This window comes from Podarcis erhardii, assembly GCF_964252035.2.
Source record: "Podarcis erhardii genome assembly, chromosome: 2".
NCBI lineage: Eukaryota > Metazoa > Chordata > Lepidosauria > Squamata > Lacertidae > Podarcis > Podarcis erhardii.
Window position 1 is genome coordinate 19,998,533 of NC_138498.1, and position 24,875 is coordinate 20,023,407.

General features: G+C 45.7%; 1 protein-coding gene across 5 annotated transcripts in view; it reads left to right on the forward strand.

The window, feature by feature from the left end:
• ANKFN1 (ankyrin repeat and fibronectin type III domain containing 1) overlaps positions 1–24,875 on the forward strand; it is a 281,459-nt gene that overhangs the window by 230,867 nt on the left and 25,717 nt on the right. For all 5 annotated transcript variants that reach the window (XM_081849564.1, XM_081849563.1, XM_081849562.1 and 2 more), the window contains 4 exons: positions 2,096–2,212; positions 8,278–8,493; positions 16,798–16,964; positions 20,188–20,335. In XM_081849564.1, coding sequence (XP_081705690.1) covers positions 2,096–2,212; positions 8,278–8,493; positions 16,798–16,964; positions 20,188–20,335 — 648 coding nt within the window. The remainder of the gene's footprint in view (positions 1–2,095; positions 2,213–8,277; positions 8,494–16,797; positions 16,965–20,187; positions 20,336–24,875) is intronic.

A 24,875-nucleotide genomic window follows, 5' to 3' on the forward strand; every position in this document is an offset into this window, starting at 1 on the left:
GTGTCTGCCCCCGCACCCGCGCTGGGTGTCAGGCCCCCGCAGGCAGCGCACCACACCCCCAGAACATGTGCCACGCCCCCGGACGCACGTCACGCCCCCAGGAGGCCAGCCATGCCCCCACCTGCTCTCTGCCCCCCAGTGCCAGAGCATGAAGCTCCGCCACTGCTTGTAATTCTGGTGTAGTGCTTGGGACCAAAGTAGATGTTCAAAACTAGAAGGCCTCCCATCCCTGAACCAATAGATAAATCTCTGGCTTTGGTGAGCAATGTGCAGGATGCATGTTCGCAACCTGCAGCGTTCGCAACTCGTGTCTGTGCGCGGGTTGTGATTTGGCGCTCCTGCGCATGAGCAAAGCACGATTTAGTGCTTCTGCGCATGCGCAACCACCGAAGCCCAGAAGTAACCCGTTCCAGTACCTCCGGGATTTGGCGGTCCGCAACCCAAAAAAACCGCAATCTGAAGCGTCTGTAACCCGAGGTATGATTGTATTAACGCTCTGCCTCAAATAAATTCAGTATTAAATAAAACAATAACAACCCAATGACTTCAAGCTGCAAGAAAGGAGATTCCAACTAAACATATGGAAAAAATTTCTGACAGTAAGAGCTGTTCAACAGTGGAACGCACTCCCTCAGGAGGTTGTGGGCTCTCCTTCCTTGGAGGTTTTTAAGCAAAGGTTGTACGGCCATCTGTCATGGATGCTTTAGCTGAGATTCTGGCATTGCAGGGGGTTGGACTAGATGACCCTTGGGGTCCTTTTCAACTCTATGATTCTATAACCCCAATTACAATTTTGGGGGGTTAAAGTAGTTCTTTGAGACGTAACATAGGACGTTTCAAAGCTGTCATTTCTAGGGATTGTAACATTTGTTACTATACAAAAGACAACATATCCTCAGTGCCAATAAATAAAAGGTAAAAAGGTAAAGGTAAAGGACCCCTGGACTGTTAAGTCCAGTCAAAGGCGACTATGGGGTTGTGGCAATCATCTCGCTTTCAAGCCCAGGAAGACGGCGTATGTCCACAGACAGCTTTCTGGGTCATGTGGCCAGCATGACTAAACCGCTTGTGGTGCAACGGAACACCGTGATGGAAGCCAGAGCGCATAGAAATGCTGTTTCCCTTCCCGCCACAGCAGTACCCGATTTTTCTACTTGCACTGGTATGCTTTCAACCTGCTAGGTTGGCAGAAGCTGGGACAGAGCAACGGAAGCTCACTCCGTCACGGGGATTCGAACCGCTGACCTTCTGATCGGCAAGCCCAAGAGGCTCAGTGGTTTAGACCACAGCGCAACCCTTTACCTTTACCTAAATAAAGGTACTACAAAACAAGGAATGAGGCACTGAAGGGGGCCTACACCATAGGCAAAATGTAATTATAGTTAGGGCCCCTGAGTGGTAGTCAGAGAGCTAGACACCAAGGATCCAATCACCTACCTCACAAGTTGTTGTGAGGATATATTGGTGAGGGAGGGGAGCTGTGTGCATCACCTAGAGCTCCTTGAAGGACAGGTGGGATATAAATCAATCCATAGTGTTCTGGTTATGGACCCCCATACTTTCAAACTATTCCTAGAAGACCATTCATTCATTCATTCATTGCCCCTGTAAAGCAGTTTTGATGCGTCTGGGATTTGACTGAGGGAGCCTCGCCCCCATTCCGCTAAGTCTTTGGGCCATAATGGCACAGATGTCCTTTGACAGTATTTTATTGCTTAAAATCCCAAAGGGAAATAGACATGGGGCTGGTATTAGCTACAGCTTCATGGTAAAAGGGGGGAGGAAAGAGTCTCAAATAGCTGGCTAGACATTTGTGAAGAGTTAAGAAGTACCAGATGCAAATGTGACCCTCTCCTCTTGTCGCTTCTGGGCCCCACTGACAACACCCAGTGACCTATATTTTAATAGGATGGCTGCACAGATGGACTGGGAGAGATGTGTGCTGTTCACGTTGGCGAGAGACAACGTCATTCTGATCATTTATTAACAGTGCCACCCACAGAACTACAAAATGAACAGCAGCTTACTTTTTTTGGGAAAAAGTAAATCCTCTCTTTCTCTCTTCCCCCACAACCACCCACCCCAAATTTTGCAGCTTTCTTGTATGTGGGATGATATCAGGTGGCTGAGACAAAACATGTCTGTCTCCGTGTCATCATCCACCGCCCTCCAAGCAAGGCAGAAAATGCTTGCTGCAACAGCCCAGTTACAGGTCAGTGGCACCGGTGTATTTTTCGGTCACAGGTTTCCACAGGTTTATGGCTTTGGAGGGCAGGAGGCTGCCAGCTGTCACTTGCGCCAGCACTTCCTGTCCTCTGGGGTAGAATTATCTTCTGCTGTGAAGCAAGCAGCAGAGTCCGACATGCCAGCCGGAGCTTGCAGGCCATCAATAACAGAAAGAAAGAAAGAAAGAAAGAAAGAAAGAAAGAAAGAAAGAAAGAAAGAAAGAAAGAAAGAAGCGGGGGGGGGGGGATTAAATGTGACGCAGCAAATAAATAGCTCAGGTTACATGCTTAATGTAAGTGAATGGTGGCAGTGGCATAGTGTGGGAGGGGCCACAGAGGCAGTTGTCCCGGGTGCAAAATTGTTAGAGGTGCAAAATTTCAACACCTGGCGCTGCCTCAATACAGCCCATTGTTGGGCTCCGTTGAAAATGTGAACCAGGAAGTGACCTTTCCAGACAATGGAACATCTCTCTCTTTTTTCTTATCTCTGCAGCTGCGATCTCCTGGTTGATGCAGGGGCCGTTAGGCAGTTGGATGTGCATGCGTACTCCGTCTGTTGCCCTCCCGCCCACCCACCACCTCTGTGCAGCCCCGGGCACTGGCAACCCACGCTATGCCACTGAATGGTGGTCAGCTGGTGGTCTGTGGGCTGAATGGATCTGGCAGGACCTGCACACATTCATACACAGAGATAGACACACACACCCCTAGGTAATTGTGTGACGCCATAGAGGCCTCCTGGCTGTCCTCTCATCTTGTCCTTGGAAGGTCATCCTCCAGATGAGCTTTCGGATTGTGTGACTTGCCCCTCCTGTTCCTAGTGACGCCATGACCATGGAGAAACAAGTGGAGAGGCTGAGCCATTGGGGCAAATGGGGTGCTGCCCCACCAGCCTCAGTCAGCCTTCAACCACCCCAATCCCCAACCTGCTTTCCAACTTACACCCAGTACTTTGTCTCAATGTTTTGCTTTTGTAGAACTCAACAGGGACAGGCACACCAACTCCTAGAGGTGGAGGTGTCTTCAGCCACCTCTATATCTGCTGCCAGGGAGTTAGGTCCCCTTAATGAGGAGGTTGAACACAGAGCCAAGCATGGCACAGTTCAGTGGCTGGCTCCTCTTGAGTGAGAGAGAGGAAGCCGTGTCACATTGCGCTCCATGCTCAGCCTCCTCCTGACAATGTGACGTCACACACACACACAACATGTGATGTGCGCATAACATCGCACTTGTGCAATGGGGCCCTCAATCCTGGGCGCAAGATGGCACCTCTGGTCAGGGAAGGGGATGAGGGACAAAACTGGAATTTGTTAGCTCTCTCAATGGCGCTAGCATCATTGACTGTCGGTCTCCTTTGCCTTCCAAACCTCCAATCCCCAGTGGGCTCCAACCACCACAGGGAATGATTCTGACTCCCAAGTACCTTAGCAGGCACATGACAATCCAGTCCCAAGACTGTCCGAAGAAGACTGCCATCAGTCCCAGGACTATGGTGGATTTAAGATAGGCACCTGCAGGACCCAGGAGGAACCCCAGGTGACGGTTCTGCTACCGTTTGATTTTGATGACATTTTAGGTCACAGGGGTGGGGACTGTGATCCACAGGCCTGATGCAGCCCACCAGACTTCCCCCTTTGGCCCATTATGGCTAAGCTACACTCACCTTTGGCCCATTATGGCTAAGCTACACTCACCTGCCCCACACTTGAAATCAATATCAATATAATATCAAGTGTGAGGCAGGTAGAAACACAGCTGGGCCAAAAAGTGGTTGGCGGGCACCTTCAAAGCCCTGTGCATAATGCCCTGTGCAGTTCTTTGCATGCCCCAGCAATCAGCTGGTCACCAAAGTCTGTACCTAGTTGTCCACAGTGCTCTGAAGCCCTGATGATCAGCTTTCTGCAAGCCACGTGCATCAAAACTGGTCAACTAACATCACTGCAACATCAAGTGATCAACAGATGAGATGCCCTATTGGCAAAACCTATGTGGTGTTTCACAACTTTTCTGACTAGTTGCAGGACCCTAGCCAGACCTAGCAGAGTACACGCAGAATCCACGGAAGCAATTGGCAACTTGGCTGCAGACAGGATAGATGAAGCAGGAACAAGGAACTTGTAGTTAGGTGTTTATTATATATAGTGGACTATTTACAGGAACAGAACACGGATCTTTTGCTAGCTCTCTCTGACACGACTCACAACTCCTACACTGACACACTGAACTCTGAACCTCTGAACTAACACATTCCAGTTAGTAGGCCATTAATTACCACTTCCTTGAGAGAGCTTGACCAATCAGGGAGCTGTCTCCATGCCTCTGTTATCAGAAAGGCAGATTTACTCCTTCACATGACCTTTTGGCTGTCTGCTAAACCTTAATTGACTCTGTGTGAGTAGCTGCACGTACACAGATTCCCAACAGCCCTAGCTACCCTGTGGCGTAGCAGAGGCTTTCAGTGCCCAGGGCAGGTGCACACACACTGGGAGGGAGGGCTCCAACCCAGCCCAGCCCTCACTGTCGATGTGGCCAGAGTGACTCCCCCCCACTGGATCAAAGTGGGGTTATGCTGAGCTGCCTCTCCGCCTGCACAGAGGGGAGCCCCACTGGCCAACGTGGCCCTTGGTGGGTGGAGAGGAACACCAGGCCGAGCCATGCTGGGGGTGCTTGCGGTGAGGGCACTTGTTTCGCACCCACTCACAAGTTGTGCGCCCGGGGCCATGGTCCCCCAGCACTCCCCGCTCTAAGCCCCTGGCCCTATCCACCTGTCAGATTTCACCAGCTGGCCAGATCCAATCCCCACCCCTTGTTTTGCAGAGAAGGAGAATTCACCATGTCTCATAGGAGGGTCTAGTTTCCCATCGATGCTCAGATGCTTACAGGTTTATACTTACACAAGCATCCCAACCCACAAGCTGGCTTGCAGAGCTCAATATTTTCTACCTAATGCGCCATTCGCTGTGTGAGAAGTGAATGCCGTGGAGAATTCAGCTTTAAAAATCCCGTGTTCCCTCAGCCACATGCGCAAATTGTGCCCAGCTGCACAGCCAGCCTGAATAAGAGGCCCTGAGTTGTAGTCTGTTGCCCCTGTGGCAAAAGAAATAGAGCACTAATCGTGTTCATACGACCTCTTTATGATAAATAAAGTAAGTCTATCCGACCCTCTGAGCAACTTTTTACGGGCAGCCGAAGAGAAGAGGGCCCGTAAGGATACAGAACGCCTACTGTGTGCATTAGAGGGCAATGCCTACAGCTAAAATAGCTACTTAAAGCCATTTCTAAATGGCAGTCACTGTGTCGGGCAGCTCTGGAGTGCTCTGGTTATAAACAATTTTAATAATGCTGTTCAGAAGTAAATAGTGTCTGCTAAGTGCAGATAAAGTCAGCTCAGGGTGGCTTTATCTCTCAGATGAGAATGTCATTGAGGTTAATGTCCAGGCGCTCTGCTTTCATACATGTACAATGTGCCACATTGTCAATTCAGCTTTTTCCTTTTAAACAGCTCCCACCCCTGACTCGCTGACTGTAGATCTTTTGAGAACTTCCAAAGCAAGGAGCATATTTTAAATGCTAGGGATTTTTCTTTTTTTCTTTTTGAGACATCTGGGCATCTCTTCAGGAGCTGATTGCTACGGAGTCAACATGCCTTATAACGACGTACTTTATTGATGGATACGAACCCCAGTAATTGCCTGCCTAGTTTAGCATTCTGTTTCCAGTGGTGATTAACCTGTACACATCTAGAAAGGCCCGTCAGATTCCTCCAAGATGTTGACCTGGCCAGAATCATGATCTTGCAGGAAGTTCTGCTGCAGAAGTCCTGTTAGAATGCAGTGGTCCATTGTCTTATAAAGACAGAGAACTGATCTCACACATGGTAACTGCTGCAAGAATGTTTGCTGCCAAGTATCAGAAGGAAATAAAAATATATATCCACCGGTTAAAAGAACAGTTGAATAAAATATGGGAAACTGGACAACTTTTAGGCTAACTGTGGCTCCTTCAAATTATTCATCTTAGCAGTTGACTATGTACAACTTTTGAATGTTTTAGTTTCAGCATATTAATGTAAAACAACAATTACAACAGTATTAAACGAATGGCAGCTGTGCAGCCATAGAACCCATGTACATCTCCCATTCATTTTGCCCTTAGGCCGATATTATTTCATTTCCTTTTTAAAGTCCCCCCCCCCCTTCAGCTTTCATTCATTCTGCCAGAATGCTTTCATATTCATGGCCGAAGCTGTTTTCTCGAACACACTGTGCTTTTTACATAAATATATTCCAGAGAAATCGACACATTCTGTAGCCCTAAACAACTCCAGCAAACGGCACCTTTCAAATTTGGCTGTATTTTGGATGCCCTTTCCGCTTAAGAAGATAGAAACCCAGATACGTTACTGATGACAAAAGGAGATAATCCCAATAGTGTCTCTCTGTATGTTGGCCTATGGTCAAGAGAGGATTCCGAACATGTTCTGCCTTATTATAGAGTCTAACATGTGAACCAACCCTATAAGCCACAGATCTAAACCTTTGTGACCCTCCAGATGTTGCTGAATTGCTACCCCCATCGTCCTTGACCATTGGCCATGCTGGCCAAGGCTGGTGGGAGTTGGAGTCAGCAACATCTGGAGGGCCACAGGTTCCCCACCCCCACTGTCAAATATTCATACATATTCTACCCAGCCGTCCTGGCACTTTTCCTTAGGGATACACGGAGAGAGTTTCAAATGGATCTCCATCTTGGATTAATTCTCCTTCCTTTGAAGTAAGTGTGAAAACTCCCATTACCATCTGTGAGAAGAGATCTAAGGCAATGGATGTGGTCCATTTCCATTAAAACTCAATGGGAGCTTTGCCATTGGTTTCGGTGCGATGTGATTTACGGCCTATGCCAGACTGCTTTTCTTTCTCTCTCTCTCTCTTTTCCATTCGTGTTTGTCAATTAACTGGCAACAATGCAGCAGAATGGAACGTTTGCCTCACTTTCGGCTCAGTGGCATAGGAGGGGTTCGCAGCTCTGCGGCAGAGCACATGTTCGGTGTGCAGACAGATCCATGCTCAAACCCCCAGCAGAAGAGAGTATCGTAAATCCTGGAAAGCTGTTGCTACCAGGAAATGCTGGTCTAGATGGACCAACGGCCATACTTGCTATAGGGTCATGGCACATATGTCACCCTTCGTCTTTACAATGTCTTCTGACCTATATATGTGTGTATGTATGTATAGATTGATATAGGTATACAGCCATACCTTGGTTGTCAAACGGAATCTGTTCCGGAAGTCTGTTTGACTTCCGAAAACGTTCGACAACCAAGGTGCGGCTTCTGATTGGCTGCAGGAACTTCCTCCACTCAATCGGAAACCGCAGAAACCGCGTCGGACGTTCAGCTTCCAAAGAACGTTCGCAAACCGGAACACTCACTTCTGGGTTTGCGGCGATCGGGAACCAAGCCATTTGAGTACCAAGGTAGGACTGTATTTGAACTGTGGTTACATAATTACTGGACAAGATACACAGTGGTAGCTTGGTTTTCAAACGTAATACATTCCGGAAGACCATTCCGAAATGTTTGAAAACCGATTCATTTACCCCCGGAAGCATTTACTTATGGAAAACTCAATACAGAAGCACATTCGACTTCCAAAAAGTGTTCTAAAACAAAAGCAGTTACTTCCAGGTTTTCGGCGTTCAAAAACCAAAATGTTTGACTTCCGAGACGTTCGAAAACCGAGATACCAGGCACAGTGAGTCTGTCATTGCAGCACATCTGCAGACTCACCAGGAGGGATATAGCCAGCTGCTCATGTTTGGAATTTACCATCTTGCAAAAGTGGGGAAGGTGTAAAGCTGATGTTGTGGATATTTTAAAGGCCCAGCTGTTATGCTGTCTCTTCCTCTTGCATTGGCCAGCTGTTCTGGTAGCAGTTCCACTCAGGTCCCCAGATCATCGACGTTGTGTATATACCAGTATTTGTGAAAATAAGCCAATAATGATGCTTTCTGATGTATTTCATTTCCCATCTCTCCCACCTGCCGCATAAAGAATCTGCTTGGTACACACAACTTGGGCCGAGTCTACTATGAACCAATCAAGGACCGGCATGGCAATATCATCATAGTTACAATAAGAGAAGTGGAGACTCTCTATTCCTTTTTTAATGGCAAGTGGATGCAGATATCCAAACTACAAAGCCAGAGGAAATCCCTTTCAACACCGGAAGAGCCAGTTGCATTGGACATCTTGCTCATCACAATCCAGGTATCTTTTTGCTATGTTAAACTTTTCAACTAACCAAGCTTTCCTTCTGGCGGGGGGAGGACCCTGAAAATTGGGGACCCAGCAACTGAAATGCAGCTCACTACAGAATCATAGAATGGTAGAATTGGAAGGGACCCCAAGGGTCATCTAGTCCAACCCCCTGCAATGCAGGAATATGGAGCCTGTGACCTTGATGGTTATCAGCACCATACTCTAACTTGGCCCTCCAGATGTTTTGAGACTACAATTCCCACCATCCCTGACTACTGGTCCTGCTAGCTAGGGATCATGGGAGTTGTAGGCCAAAACCATCTGGAGGGCTGAGTTGGAGGAAGCCTACTCTAACAGACTGAGCTGTTTAGTGGAAATTTGTCTTTGGGGCATGGGCAGCCAATTTTCTCTTTTTCAAAAAGAGCAACCACTATGGGGCACAGCCCATATCGCGGGAGGGACTATGGCCAACGTTATATCAGCATTGCACCGGCTGGGCTCAGCCCCAGATGCACACACCAGATCGAGATTTAATTTGGTTGAACTTAGTGTCAGACCGATTGCCAAGGGGCCAAAGTTCAACTACTGGGAGGTCTGGATAGCCCAAGTCATTCGAAAGTCTTTGCTGAATCGACACCCACCTAGGAACACCAGGCAAACAAGCTGAGTTAAGAATTCTGGGCCAAAGCAGAAAGATGGGGACAAATGCAGGAGGAGAAAAATCAGGCAGAGGCTCAGCAAGATGGTGATTGCAAGACAGCTAGGCAAAAACAACAGAACCTGAATGCCAGAAAATGTTCAACAAGAAGCAGGGTGGCTGTGGCACTTTAACAATCAGGACCAAAAGACATCCAGCCAAGAAACTGTGTCCTGGCATATGATCCCATGGCCCTTTCTTCTCATATAGCTTGGTAGAGCGTGAAATGCCAAACTGGGAGTGCAGGAAAACCTCACAGGCAGCCCTGGCACAAGAAACCAGAGCCAACTCCCTGGCTTCAACGGAGCCCTGCTTCTGTCTATTAGCTATTGCGAGCATTTATCTCGCCGACCCATTTAACTCCATAATGGCTCCGGAGAAGCCAGCTGGAGCAATCGGAATTAAGCACTGAAAATCAGCAGCTCATAATAAACCACATCGCCGCTCTCCCCATTGGGGGTTTTGCCTAATTTAAAAGAGATGTGAGAGCGAGAATAGGCTCACTGGATCTATGCTAGGCTTGTGGTATTAAAAATGCATTACACGTATGAAAAAGCAGGGTGAGGAGAACAGAGTATATTTTTATATAAGGACCAACCCCCACCCCACCCCCCAAAAAAACCACCCCAGGTCTGATCACATTTCCACCAAGTTCCCATTGCGGGCAGGGTGCAGTTCTCTTAATGATCATCAAATGGGTATTTTGTTCATGAAAACTTGTGACAATGAAGATCTGATTGCCTTGCTTGGAGCCAAGCATAGCAATGGCAGATAATGCAACAGTTTCAGGAGTGAAGGCATGGGGCCGGGTGCCTTAATTCTCACCCTCTCCAGTGGCACACATAACTCAGGATGGCAGTTGGCTTCATTTATTAGAGTAATCTTTAAGGAATGCTCTCTATCTAGGTAAAGGTAAAGGGACTCCTGACCATTAGGTCCAGTCATGGCTGACTCTGGGGTTGCGGTGCTCATCTCGCTTTATTGGCCGAGGGAGCCGGCGTACAGCTTCCGGGTCATGTGGCCAGCATGACTAAGCTGCTTCTGGTGAACCAGAGTAGCGCATGGAAACGCCGTTTACCTTCCCGCCGGTGTGGTACCTATTTATCTACTTGCAGTTTGATGTGCTTTCGAACTGCTAGGTGGGCAGGAGCAGGGACCGAGCAACAGGAGCTTACCCCGCCGCGGGGATTCAAACCACCGACCTTCTGATCAGCAAATCCTAAGCTCTGTGGTTTAACCCACAGCACCACCCACGTCCCTATCTATTGCGCCCCTAATGCTTTCTTTCTTTTGCTTTATAGACGCTAGTTACGGTAAGTACATGCCAATGGGTGGTGCCAGCCCTCTTGGAGTTCTCTTTCTGATCATAAAGATACTAGTGTTGCAAGAATGGGAAGTGGCTCATGTTAGGTGGCTGGTTTTATTCCGGCAGCAAAGTTTTGCAGCCAATTGGGCTGACGTGCCCAGGACTTTCCCTGACATCAGTCTGACGTGGACCAATTGTCTTCAGGAGTTTTAACGGCATTGTATTTCCAAGCACAAAAAGGAGCAATACCCAGTGATCTGCTTATTGGATACTTTCTCCATAGGGCTGAGGATTCTTAACCACAGCTTCTAGGGGATTGGCAAACTGGGCCCTTGAGAATAGCAGCGGCAGACCAGTGCGAGCTTGCGCTGCAGGGTTTTTTTGTTTTTTTTTTTTGCAAAGTGGCATTTGCAAAAGGTTTTGACAATGTGTTTATTTCATTTATGGATCGCTTCCCCTAAGCCCTCTCAAAGGGATCTGCAACATATATAAAAACAGTAGCAAACAATGTCATGGAAAAAATACTTTTTTAAAAACAACACTGAATATAAAAACAGATTAAAACAACAACACATGCATGAAATCAATTCAGATCCAGGACAGATACCACCCTGGGGTAAAGCTTTTAGGAAGCTAGTTGAAAGTTGAACCTCTTTGGCAGATGCCAAAAAGCCCATAGAGAAGGCGTTTGCTCAATGTGCATTGGAGAGACTTCTAAGCGGCAGGTGCCACCACACTATAGGCCCAATTTTTATACCACACGGAACAGACCCCCTGGGAGAATGGCATATGCAGGATGCCCTGCCCTGCAAAACACAGTGACCAGTTGGATATGTAGGGAATGAAGCTATCTTTCAGGTTTATTGGACCCAACCTTGAATTCAGCCTGGCACCTAATTGGTAGGCAGTGCTGTTGCTTCAGCAGCAGCATAACTCCCCTCCCTAGTGGGCAACTGAGCTGCCACATTTTGCCCTAGCTGCAGTTTCCAGGTCAGCCTCAAGGACGGCCCCACCTAAAATACATTGCAGTAATCCAATCCGGAGGTCACCAGCACATGGATGACAGGGTTTAGCCCAGGCTTCCTAAATCTCGGCCCTCCAGATGTTTTGAGACTACAGTTCCCATCATCCCTGACCACTGATCCTGCTAGCTAGGGATCATGGGAGTTGTAGGCCAAAAACATCTGGAGGGCCGAGGCTGAAGAAGCCTGGTTTAGGCTATCCTGATCCAGAAATGGATGTACGTGTCTTACCAACCGAAGCTGGCCAAAGACAGCCTTAGCCACAGGGGTACCTCTGGACAGCAATGAGTATAAAGGTAAAGGGTGAAGGGGCCCCTGACCATTAGGTCCAGCCGTGACCGAGTCTGGGGTTGCGGCGCTCATCTCGCTTTATTGGCCGAGGGAGCCGGCGTACAGCTTCCGGGTCATGTGGCCAGCATGACTAAGCCGCTTCTGGCGAACCAGAGCAGCGCACGGAAACGCTCTTTACCTTCCCGCCGGAGCGGTAACTATTTATCTACTTGCACTTTGATGTGCTTTTGAACTGCTAGGTTGGCAGGAGCAGGGACTGAGCAACGGGAGCTCACCCCGTCGTGGGGATTCAAACCGCGACCTTCTGATTGGCAAGTCCTAGGCTCTGTGGTTTAACCCACAGCGCCACCCACGTCCCCCATCCAAAATTGGCAATTGGCCAATCACCTAGATGTCCATTGCTCAATCAGCATGCATCTTATTCTAGAATGCTTTAGCTCTCGATGGACTGCAGTTGTAGCTCACTGTTGACACTTGTAAGCCACTGCCACTGGGTGGCATCAAAAGCCCATGCACTAACTTGGCTGCCACCTGGTACCCAAGCATGGGGGAAGGGGGCAATTTCTTCACCACATTCCAGTGTTGCACCTGCCCATCTCCTGCTTCTGACGTTTGAAGTCGGTACACCTAGGCAATTATTTCATCTGCTCTTATCATTATGAAGGTCTTTGCGGAAGAATTTAGGCTATCTGAGTGGAGTTTGGTGTGCAAATAATATGTAGAAACAGTTTTAATTCTCAACAAAGAAGAAAGGATAGATAAAGATACACAGGACAGGAGATCCAGGAAGGCATCTTAAGTGGTCAAGGCTTGATTTTGGAAGGGAAATGGTCTTAAAAATAGGGTATCGCTCACTGCCAGCTTTTGGAGCCACTGACTAGAGCAGGATTTCCCAAGTTTGGGTCTCCAGTTGACTTTGGACTTCAGTTCCCATCATCCCTAGATAGCAGGACCAGTGGTCAGGGATGATAGCAGTTGTAGTCCAAAGTCAGTTGGGGACCCAGATTTGGGAAACCCTGAATTAGAAGAATGATGCTTATGCTTTTCGGTGCTGAAATGTAAGCAACATTTTCTAGACCCAATCTTTGACTGCGTGGGCTCACAAAGCATTTTACTTCAAGCCTAGCTTGAGCCAAACCTTGCCAATACTGAGATGCCAATCAATTTGTATTCATACACTCCATAAATATGTACGAGGTGCCCCTGAGAAATTGTGCAAACTTTCGGTGAGACTTTCAAAAAGATCGCTTCTTTATATGTTGTTGTGCATAGATTTGGTAGACCACCACATAGAGCAGTTGTTTGCAAGGTCATGGGTTCCTGGCTCTCAAAAAAGTTCCATTGAGTCTACATAGAATCATGGAATTCTAGAGTTGGAGGATCATCTCTAGTCCAACCCCCTGCAATGTAGGAATATGCAGCTGTCCCAAATGGGGATCGAACCTGCAACCTTGGCGTTATCAGCACCATGCTCCAACCAACTGAGCTATCCAGGCTCAAATGCTAAGATCCCTGCCTGATCAAGCCAAAGGCCCACCTAGTCCCAAGGCTGATGTGGTCCAGCATTCTCTTCCCACAGGCACTGCCCAGATGGTTGCAGGAAGCCCACAAGCAAGACTTGAGCGCAACAGCACTCTGTCGACCTGCGAATTCAGCAAGTAGTATAGGCATAATGTCTCTGGCAGTGGAGGTAGAACACAGCCATCATGGCTGGAAGTCATTTTTCCTACGTGAATTTGTCTAATCTGCCTATAAAGCCAGAAAGGCTGGTGGCCGCCACTACCTCTTTCATGGAATTGTAGATTTGGTTACCCAGTCCAACCTCCCTCCTGTGGGAGCAACGTCCATAGTTTAGCTATGCACTGTGCGAAGAACTACTTTCTTTCCTTTTTAAGTTTTAATTTATACTTTTCGAGTTCATACATTTCATTAGTTTTACAATCAATTTAACTTTTCAAAATTTGACTTCCTTCCCCCACTTTCTGCGGTTCATTATATTTATTTTTAAAAAATATCTTCTGCATAGCCAAATTCATTTAACTTATTTACCGTATTTTTCGCTCCATAAGACGCACTTTTTTCCTCCTAAAAAGTAAGGGGAAATGTCTGTGCGTCTTATGGAGGGAATGTGTGGTCGATCGCTGGCTCTCTTTCCAGCCCCACCCCCTTGCCCAGGCCTCCATTTTTGAATGTTCTGCAGACGGAGGCTGTTTGCTTCCCCAGCGACATGTGACTGGCGGATTAGATTATCTGTCTGGAAACTGGTAGAAACAGCTCCCTTTCCTTTCCTAAAGAAGCTGCAGAACTGTGAGTTGAACCCCATAAAAACAGGATTTTTTTTCCCTTTGCAAAGTAAGCTCAACAACTTTGAGCTGATCCTCAAAAAAGGGGGCTTTTCCCCTTTGCAAAAGAAGCTGCACAACTGTGAGCTGATCCTCAAAAATACAGGGCTTTCCCCCTTTCCTCCTCTAAAAACTAGGTGAGTTTTATAGTCAGATGCATCTTTGGAGCGAAAAATATGACAATTGTCTACTGTAAATATATACTCTTATGATACCACAGGTTATTCCAATAATCCTGCTAATGTTTTTATCTATTTACAATTTATTTGTAAATATTCAATAAACCATTTTCATTCTTTCATAAAAAGCTTGTTATCTTGATTTCTTATTCTTCCGGTAAGTTTCGCCATTTCTGCATATTCTATAAGTTTTTGTATCCATTCTTCCTTTGCTGGGACTTCTCTTTAAGAGATGTTGTTGTTGTTGTTGTTGTTGTTGTTGTTCTTGTTGTTGTTGTTTTTGTCGTTTAGTCGTGTCCAACTCTTCGTGACCCCATGGACCAGAGCACGCCAGGCACTCCTGTCTTCCACTGCCTCCCGCAGTTTGGTCAAACTCATGTTGGTAGCTTCGAGACACTGTCCAACCATCTCGTCCTCTGTCGTCCCCTTCTCCTTGTGCCCTCCATCTTTCCCAGCATCAGGGTCTTTTCCAGGGAGTGTTCTCTTCTCATGAGGTAGCCAAAGTACTGGAGCCTCAGCTTCAGGATCTGTCCTTCCAGTGAGCACTCATGGCTGATTTCCTTCAGAATGGATAGGTTTGATCTTCTTGCAGTCCATGGGACTCTCAAGAGTCTCCTCCAGCACCATAATTCAAAAGCATCAATTCTTCGGCAATCAGCCTTCTTTATGGTCCAGCTCTCACTTCCATACATCACTACTGGGAAAACCATATCTTTAACTATACGGACCTTTGTCGGCAAGGTGATGTCTCTGCTTTTTAAGATGCTGTCTAGGTTTGTCATTGCTTTTCTCCCAAGAAGCAGGCATCTTTTAATTTTGTGACTGCTGTCACCATTTGCAGTGATCATGGAGCCCAAGAAAGTAAAAGTCCGCTTCCCTAAGTTCCTTCAGATAGTTAACCTCAGCAGGGCCCTCCAAATTCACCTCTGAAATTGTGCTTAAAGCAAATTTTGGTGGCATTTCCAGTTTTCTCCTGTTGGCCCCCTCCTGTCAACCTTAGCAAATATCGAGGGACTAGTTTATATGCTTGAGGAGAACAGAGAACATTAGCAAGGACGAAAAAGACACTCTTAGCCATGAGTTTCTGTACCTGGCAGCTGAGCTAATTGGACACTACTGTGGGATTGTCTGTAACTGGCTTCCATCCTAACGCTGAAGCGGTGGGGTGGGAGACTAATTAGTGCTGGATCTTCCATGTATTAATTAGAATGCTTTTCTCATTCATTTAGAGCTAGGCACTTAACTCAACAGGTCTAGGATCATTTCCAGTTCTAAATACATGGCTCAAAGCTGACAAGAAGCCATTGTGAATGTGCCGGCAGATTCCTTCTGCTGCATCAGCTGAGGCCCCCCCCCCAAAAAAAATAATCGGTGCAAGATGGACACCTCTGTGCAGAGGACACTCGAACATTAGTCTACAAATCAACAGATTTATAGGGCTCGGGATTGCAATTCGTTGGTCCCACCCCTGATCTCCACACACCCTTGAACACATGGAGGCCCGCCCCCTCTCCTCAACATGTTATTTTCCCTCTAATACAACTGTTCGTGCAAGTCCTGTCAATAGCAGTTCTACCAAAAATTACTTTTAAATACACAAGCCTTTCCACACTTCATTTTGAGAGCTTACTTCAATGGATCTTTCGGAAACAAAAGCAAAAAGCGCATGTCTGTAGCTGCAGTACCAAAGTCAGTGATTGGAGGGAAAGTGGAACCCAAGAGGCAGGGAGATATATATATATAACCACATACAGTGGTACCTCGGTTTTCGAACGTCTCCGTTGACAAACATTTCGGTTTTCGAACACCATAAACCCGGAAGTAAATGCTTCAGTTTTTGAACACACCTCAGAAGTCGAACATGCCACGCGGCTTCTTCTGAATGCAATACCCTGAGGCCTAGCTTTTGGTTGTTGAGTTTTCGGTTTTCAAACACTTCAGAACCCGAATGGTATTCCAGAACGGATTACATTCGAAAACCGAGGTACCACTATACACATACACACTCTTCCTGCAATATCATCGTCTGGTTTTTTTTAACCCGTTTTCTATGAAAAATGTCAAAATTGACGGCACTGATAAAAGATACAAATTTAGAATCTCTTATGTGAATCTCTATATGAAAAGCTATTTCCCATATGCAAAGACCACAGCGGGGTTCAAAATGTAAGAAAACAGCAGAATATATTATGAAACATTTTAGTGGGGATGAAATGGGGTAAGACGGAACCTTAAAACGCAATTGTATGTGATTTGGGTTATAAACATGGATGCTGGGTGAGTGGGAAGCCACTAGTTTCGTTGACTTGGAATATAATTGTTGAGTAACAAATGTAACTTTCTATATGGGAAAAACGAATAAAATATTATTATTAAAAAAATCATTTTCTAGGGGAGCAATTCCAAAAAGTTTATCTAGGCCAATGCTGAAGGAGGGTCCTTTCCTCTCTCTCTCTTTTTTCTTCTTCTCCAACAGGACACTCTTTCCTATCACAGAAGGAGCCAACAGCGCCTGGCTCCTGGCCTCTATTTAGGCTACCTGAAACTCTGCAGCTCGGTGGACCAGATAAAAGTCCTGGTGCTGCAAAAGCTGCCCAACATTCTTTGTCATGTTAAAATCCGAGACAACAGCAATGTGTCCAGGTAAGTGAAAGAATATTTCCACCCTACCTAGTGTTTAGTTAGCACTTTGGGGACTGCTGACCCAGGTACCTGGGATTGAGCCCCACTGAATAGAGGATACAGGTATAGGGTTAATTGGCATTTCACACACAGGGAAATAAAATTGAAAGCAGCAGAGACAGTGCCAAAGAATCCGTACCAAAGGCAGGAGTTAAACTCCAGCTCCAGTTCCTACCTTACTAAACCGAACTAGTTCACTGAACTTTTTAAATGCATGCTAGTGAACTTGAAATTGCCATTCAGATTTACTTTTATAAAGCGGAAAATAGATTTTTTTTTTATTACACCCAAGATACTTGCAGACTTGCAATCCAATGCATGTCAACTCAGAAGTAAGTTTCATTGTTGTCAATGGAGTTTATTGGCAGCCAAATATGTATAGCAGTGCAACTTCAGGATAGCATAGCAGAAGGGATGCGGGTGGTGTGGTGGTCTAAACCACTGAGCCTCTTGGGTTTGCCAATCAGAAGGTTAGCAGTTCGAATCCCTGTGACAGGGTGAGCTGCCGTTGCTCGGTCCCAGCTCCTGCCAACCTAGCAGTCTGAAAGCATGCCAGTGCAAGTAGATAAATAGGTACTGTTGTGGTGGGAAGGGAAACAGTATTTCCATGCGCTCTGGTTTCCATCATGGTGTTCTATTGAGCCAGAAGTGGTTTAGTCCTGCTGGCCACATGACCCAGAAAGCTGTCTGTGGACAAACGCCGGCTGCCTCAGCCTCAAAGCAAGATGAGCACCACAACCCCATAGTCGCCTTTGACTGGACCTAACCATGCAGGGCTCCTTCACCTTTACCTTTTTTTACCTAGCATGGCAGAAGTTCCCAGCTAGTTCCCCATCCACATTCTTGCTAGGTGGGATCACAGAATATTTCCCAAACAAAGCTACATTTACAGGGGCAGACCTAGGAATACACAACCTTCAAAATTCTCACCTCTCTGAATTTTGCAATGCAGTTCTCCAGTCATGTGCCTTGTACAAGAGTGTATATACTAGGGTAAAGTGTCAATTAAAATGCATATGTTTGTGAAAATAACATACCAAAAGAAGCATGGTATCAGAGGAAACCGCTTTGCATGGAAAGGGGGCAAACAGGCAAAATTTAGTACAGAAATTTAGCACAGAAATGTGCACATCAGGCGAAATTCGCACTAAAATACTGATGAATTTTCATGAGTGGTTTAGATATAGATATAGGCATAGATATAGATACCAACACAAAAAAATATGAACTGATGTGGAATTATGGAGGACTGAATGGGAAAAATGGGAAATGGAGAAAAGTAGAAATGGACAGATTCTCCCGCCCTTAACATGTGCTCCTCCTAGCCACACCTCCTGAAGTATCCTGTCCCTATCATCGCACACACATCTTCCCAGATGCTCATCACTGAGTTGGTTCAACCTCAAAGGGCTTCTGTCTCCTGCCCGCAAGCCCTCTGCACCTGGGAGACTGATCCAGGGAAACCTTTCAACCATCTGTCTCCTCAGGGTACTTGCCAAAATCCTTTACCTGCACTATCCCTTCACCTGACCAATTTTACACCTGTTCACTGTCTGTGATGTAAAGTAGGCAAACCAATTGACCTGGATCCCACAGCCATTCAGGGGCAGAGGTTGACTTCCTGCTTGGTCTCACCCAATCCGTAAACAGACCCCTGTGTTGCAATATAGACAAGCTGAACAAAATAACAACACGATGGCTGATAATAATGGCACTAAACACTATTTATAGACTAATACAAACAATCAGAAACTGCAACCAAAGTCTCGAAATCTTCTTCACCAGTCGCAGTAGAATAATTCAAAAGTTCAATATATACATAATCTGTCACCAAATATCGCCAGAACAGAGTTTCTGGATAAACAATCTGTTTCGTTCAATGCTTGTAAGAATTAACGTGAGAAGGATGCAGTTCAATTTCTTAACAAGCCAATCTTACACGTAAGTAAATATAAACACTGTAGAAAATATGCTCTGGATCAGAATATGCTTGTTAAGAAATTGAACTGCATCCTTATCATATTAATTCTTACAAGTCTGACTGATGAAGAATTGATCAAGATTGACCGATGAAGCATTGAACGAAACAGATTGGTTATCCGGAAACTCTGTTCTGGCAATATTTGGTGACAGATTATGTATATATTGAACTTTTGAATTATTCCACCTTGACTGGTGAACAAGTCTATCAATAGTGTTTAGTGCCATTGTTATTGGCCATTGTGTTGTGTTATTTTGTTCAACTGGTCTCACCCAATGACTGGATAGTCCTTCACTGTGATCAGAGGGGGCGGGGTGGTAAGCAAAGCCACAAATGGGTTTGGAAGGAAGATGCTGAGCTCTTGGGCACCCAGTGAGCCCACCCACGACTTTGGCATGCCTCCTTCCCACTCGCCCATCAATAAGTACAGGCTCAGAAACATGGAGAGCCAGTGTGGTGTAGTGGTTAAGAGCGGTAGTCTTATAATCTGGTGAACCGGGTTCGCGACTCCGCTCCTCCACATGCAGCTGCTGGGTGACCTTGGGCCAGTCACACTTCTCTGAAGTCTCTCAGCCCCACTCACCTCACAGAGTGTTTGTTGTGGGGGAGGAAGGGAAAGGAGAATGTTAGCTGCTTTGAGACTCCTTTGGGTAGTGATAAAGCGGGGTATCAAATCCAAACTCTTCATGGAAAATGACCAGAGGTGTACCTCTCCATACAATCACAGGGAAGGCTGCCTCCTTGCCCATGCATAAGGAGGGGGCCTGGGCATGAAATGTGCCTACCAAAATCCAAGCAGTTTTCGCTGGCTATGTTCAGTGCTAGAAATCAAACGCCTGATGAGAAAACGGAGACCGCTGGAAAAATGCCACCGTAGCCCAAGGCGTGTGTGCGAAAAGATTATAGAAACATGGAACAGCCCTCTTGTCAAAGAAAGCTGAAATGTTTCAAAGGCTTTTTTATTATTATTATTAAGACCTTGGTAAAGAAGTCTCCGGCTTGATATGCGCACTCAACAAGAATGAAATCAGAAAGTTGGCCCTTTTTTTAACCACAAGCAATAGGGCCTGTTATAAGTTTAGAAATCTTTTTACTATCTGAGAACGAAAACTTCAACAGAGCCCAAACATACGTACAGTAAATTCTTCCTTGTGCAGTGAACTTTTGTTGTATTTCTAATTTTAAACTTCACTCCGTATACAGAGAGGAGTGGGAATGGATCCAAAGTCTTTCTGGCTCGGAATCTATGGAAAATGTGGATCATTCCGCAGAGTGTCCAACTCAACTGTTCGTGGAGCTCCAGATGGCAGTGAAAGCTCTCCTGAAACAGATCAGTCTTCCTCTACGACAGGTACGATGCATTGTTTGTGACACTTTCGATTTGTGGATGAATTTGAACACCACGCTCTTCCTCACACCTTGAATTGTAAATATATTCTTGCTTATCATTGCCATTTTGTTTCAGAACCATACAATCCAGGGCTGGTTGAAGGTCATGTTTGTTTGCCTGCAGTGTGTGGCCTATATGGGAAGGGTGGGTTTCATTTAGTCCACAAGAGGCTGAATGAATGAGGGTTCCCTCCTCCTCCTCCTCCTCCTCCTCCTCCTCCTCCTCCTCCTCCTCCTTCTTCTTCCTCTTCTATCACCCGTAGCCAAGTAAGATTGTCTTCCATAAACACAGTTTAACAGTGAGAGCGTAAGTGACTGTGGAGGCCAATTCTGGGCCCATTACAGACATCATGGCTGCGTTGCCTTTGCCATGTTTTCAAAAAAGGATGCTCGGAGTTGCAGAGGGGTCTGAATCCACAGCAGAACCCTGACATGGTACATCACTACCAGGCAGGACAATAATCAGCACCATGTAAATGAAATGGCCTGCCATAAGGAGGCAAAGTCCTGTTACAACTGGGTCTTGTACACCCCTGAAAGTGTGTGGAATGTAGTTTGACTGTAAGGACAGGTGACGCAATGGTGCGACTGCTTCTTTGTGCACCCAAGTCCCAAAGTCTTAAGTGTGGAGGAGCATTTCACTGAGCCAATGCTAACAGGTAACTCTGTGGACCTTTGCAGTGCTGTGCTCGGTGCTTGCATGCAGCAAGAAAGATTTGGTTGTAAAATCTAGCTATGATATGATTCTCTCACCACATCCCCCTATTCAGCCCACGAGAGCGAACTGCAAGCATCCTGATGCAGTCATCTTCAGTGGTACAAGTCACAGTCTCCTGAATCGGGAACATTTCCAGTCTAGTGACATCCACCCATTTTTATCATAGAAAAGAATTATGAGAAAGTCGTTTAAGTATCAATGGAGGCCTGATGAACCCTTTGCAGATGACACAAGATGTGTGGTTAATCAGTGGAGGAATTTCATCTAATTTTGGTTAAATTGTCTCCTGCCATTTTCCGTTAAAAATAAATAAATCCCAAAGCAGTTCTCAGTAAATCAATACAGTGGTACCTCTGGTTAAGAACTTAATTTGTTCTGGAGGTCCGTTCTTAACCTGAAACTGTTCTTAACCTGAGGTACCACTTTAGCTAATGGGGCCTCCCGCTGCTGCCGTGCCGCCACCACACGATTTCTGTTCTCATCCTGAAGCAAAGTTCTTAACGCGAGGTACTATTTCTGCATTAGCGGAGTCTGTAACCTGAAGCGTCTGTAACCCGAGGTACCACTGTAAAATCCATTGTTTGCCTCTGCTGGCACCACTCCTGACCTCCATGCACTGATCAGATCTACATGCATACAGGGCAGGACGCGAGTGGCGCTGTGGTCTAAACCACCGAGCCTCTTGGGCTTGCCGATCATAAGGTTGGCAGTTCAAATCCATGCAACGGGGTGAGCTCCCATTGCTTTGTCCCAGCTCCTGCCAACCTAGCAGTTCAAAAGCATACCAACGCAAGTAGATAAATAGGTACCACTGCGGCGGGAAGGTAAATGGTGTTCCATTGCACCAGAAGCGGTTTAGTCATGCTGGCCACATGACCCGGAAAAGCTTTCTGCGGACAAACACTGAGTCCCTTGGCCTGAAAGCGGAGATGAGTGCCACACCCCATAGTCAAATTTGACTGGACTTAACCATCCAGGGCTCCTTTACCTTTAAATGCATACATGTGAATGTCAAAATGTGTAATGTCAGTATGCTGCTTACCAGGCTCTCTGACTTAAACCCAGCATGACTGGTGCCACCTCTTTTATGCCCATCATAGTTTTTCCAGTAAATCAAAAGCCCTTGTTTGCCTGTACTTACCCACATAGCAAGCTCACATAGCTAAATCCTGCAAAGACACATTCTTGATGGTTTCTTCAGAGCTGCTGGACTTTCCTGGGCATTTCCTTCCCCCAAAAAAGCTTGAATACAGACCTTTTCCAAAACCAAAAAAGTTTCTATGTGGGCAGATGATGGCCTATTGTTTTATAATTGGCAGCTGTTATTTCTTGATTTTTAATGTTGTTGCAGATGTTTCTCTTTGTGTTTTATCCTTTTGTGTTGTGGTTTTAAGTTTGTATGCCACCATGAAAGCCTCTTGGTGGGCTGGAACTAGGTATGGTTTAAATTTAAAAATAAATAAAACACAGTAATAGAATGCTACCATATTCTGTCATGTTTTGTAGGCTATATGGATCAATCCTTGATCCAAAAGGAGTAGGCCAGGATTTAGTTCAAGCATGCTAAGATTTTTCTGGATAAAATGTATTCCAACAATTCAACAATCCAATTTCTTTCTTTGAATATTTTGTTAGTCTTCTTTAAAATAAATTAAAAGAAATAAAAAAGTGAGACAGCCTTGGATGAATATGAATATATATTACACCTTTGTAATTTGGCCACACGGGAAAGAAAAACTGGATAGCTTCCTCACACATCTCAACAACTTACACCCCAAAATACAATTCACTATGGAAATAGAAGCCAACAACCAACTTCCCTTCCTTGACGTCCTAATCTACAAAAAACCTGATGGCTCCCTAGGACACACTATCTACCGGAAAAAAACACACACCAACCACTACTTACATGCACAATCACACCACCACCCTGCACAAATAAACTCCGTAGCCAAGACTCTCATCTCCAGAACCAAACGCCTGGCTGACAAAGACCACTTGACAACTGAGTTACAGAATCTCTCAAACGTGTTAATTGCCAATGGATACCAGCAAAACAGGATTACGAAGCTAATCCAAAAGGAAACACCCCCCAAAAACCAAGACACAGAAGAAAACAATGGCATGGCCCTCCTTCCTTATATCAAGGGCACTACAGATAAAATTAGCAAAATCCTCCATAAACACAATATCAAAACAGCCTTTTGCACCAACCAAAAAAATAGCCAATATCCTCAGAAACCCCAAGGATAAAATCCAGTTGGAAAACCAAGGGATCTATGAAATACCCTGCAAAGTCTGCCCAGCCACGTACATTGGACAAACAAACAGACGAATAAATGCACGTATCGCAGAACACAAGAATGCCGTCAAAAAAAGAAGAAAAAACTTCCTCTCTTTTCCAACACATGAAAGAAACAGGACACGAAATTAATTTTGCAGATTCCAAATTGCTCTTTAACACGGAACATCACCACAAGAGAATAATCATGGAAGCCATCGAGATAGAGAAACACCCTCACAACATGAACAAGCGTGACGACACATCCCGCTTGCCAGACATCTGGAAATTAGCCCTCCCCACAAAAACTGACACCAGATCCAGAGGCACACAGAACGCCAACACCAATCAACCACACCAGACCCAAACCCAGACCCTCTCCACAGATGAATTACAGACACCATCCAGTAGCCAATCCATGGTGGCACCTCCGGATGCTGCACCCCCTGCAATCCCTACACAGATCTGGCTGACACAAGCCACAAAACCACAGCTCGCCCCTATACACGAAGCCAAGCCAGAGCACAACTAAGTACAGTACAGCCATCTTCTCAGGAAAACTCTTCACAAAGTTCAAGAGGTCAAGACACAAAGACTTTAACAACTAATCCACACCTAATGACCCACCTAAGTGGTACTCAGGATATCACTCAAGAAATCACTCAAGATATCTCTCAAGTAATTAAGGAACAAAAGAAGAAAAGGCACACTAGCCTGGGAACTTCCTCTCTGCCCAGAACATTGGAGGCTATACACCACACCCCCTCTACAGTATTTATAGGAACTCAAACACTGAGATCCTGCTCTGTTCCAGTAACAAGAAGCCGAAAGCACCAGCCTGAAGATGACGAGTGAGACCTCGTCGAAACGTCGCCTAGACACCCCAACTTTTACACGGGAAGACACCCGAGGACACCAAAACCTGCATATATATATATATATATATACACACACACACACACACACACATATATACATATATATACAAACACACACACATACATACTCCCAACAATCATATTTGCTGGTGCTCAAGGCCACAATTTAACCAGGAAGCTTCCAATTAAACCATAGTTTCCTGTTCTGTTCAAACTTGGGAAACTGTGGTTACCAGGTTCAGAACAAGCCAGTATATTAAACGAACCAACTTAAAACATTGGTTCAATAGCTTGACTTGTTCTGAAGCCATAACCATAGCTTCTTGGTTCAGATGGAATGAGAAACTGTGGTTAATTAGAGGCTTCCCCCATTTTATTGCAGCTCGTAGCAACAGGAAGAACAAAAGAGCCACATTCGCAGGCAAAAAAAAAGCTCAGGCATATCTCTGCGTAATAAACTGAGATGTGATCATCCAAGCATGGTTTACTGGTAGCTATATCACCTAAAATCCATTACCCTGAGCTGAAGCTGATTTAGGAAACATAGACCATGTAAGTTACTCCCACACTTCTTTCTTGTAGTGCTGATTCACATAACTTAATTTATAAGAATAGAATAGAATAG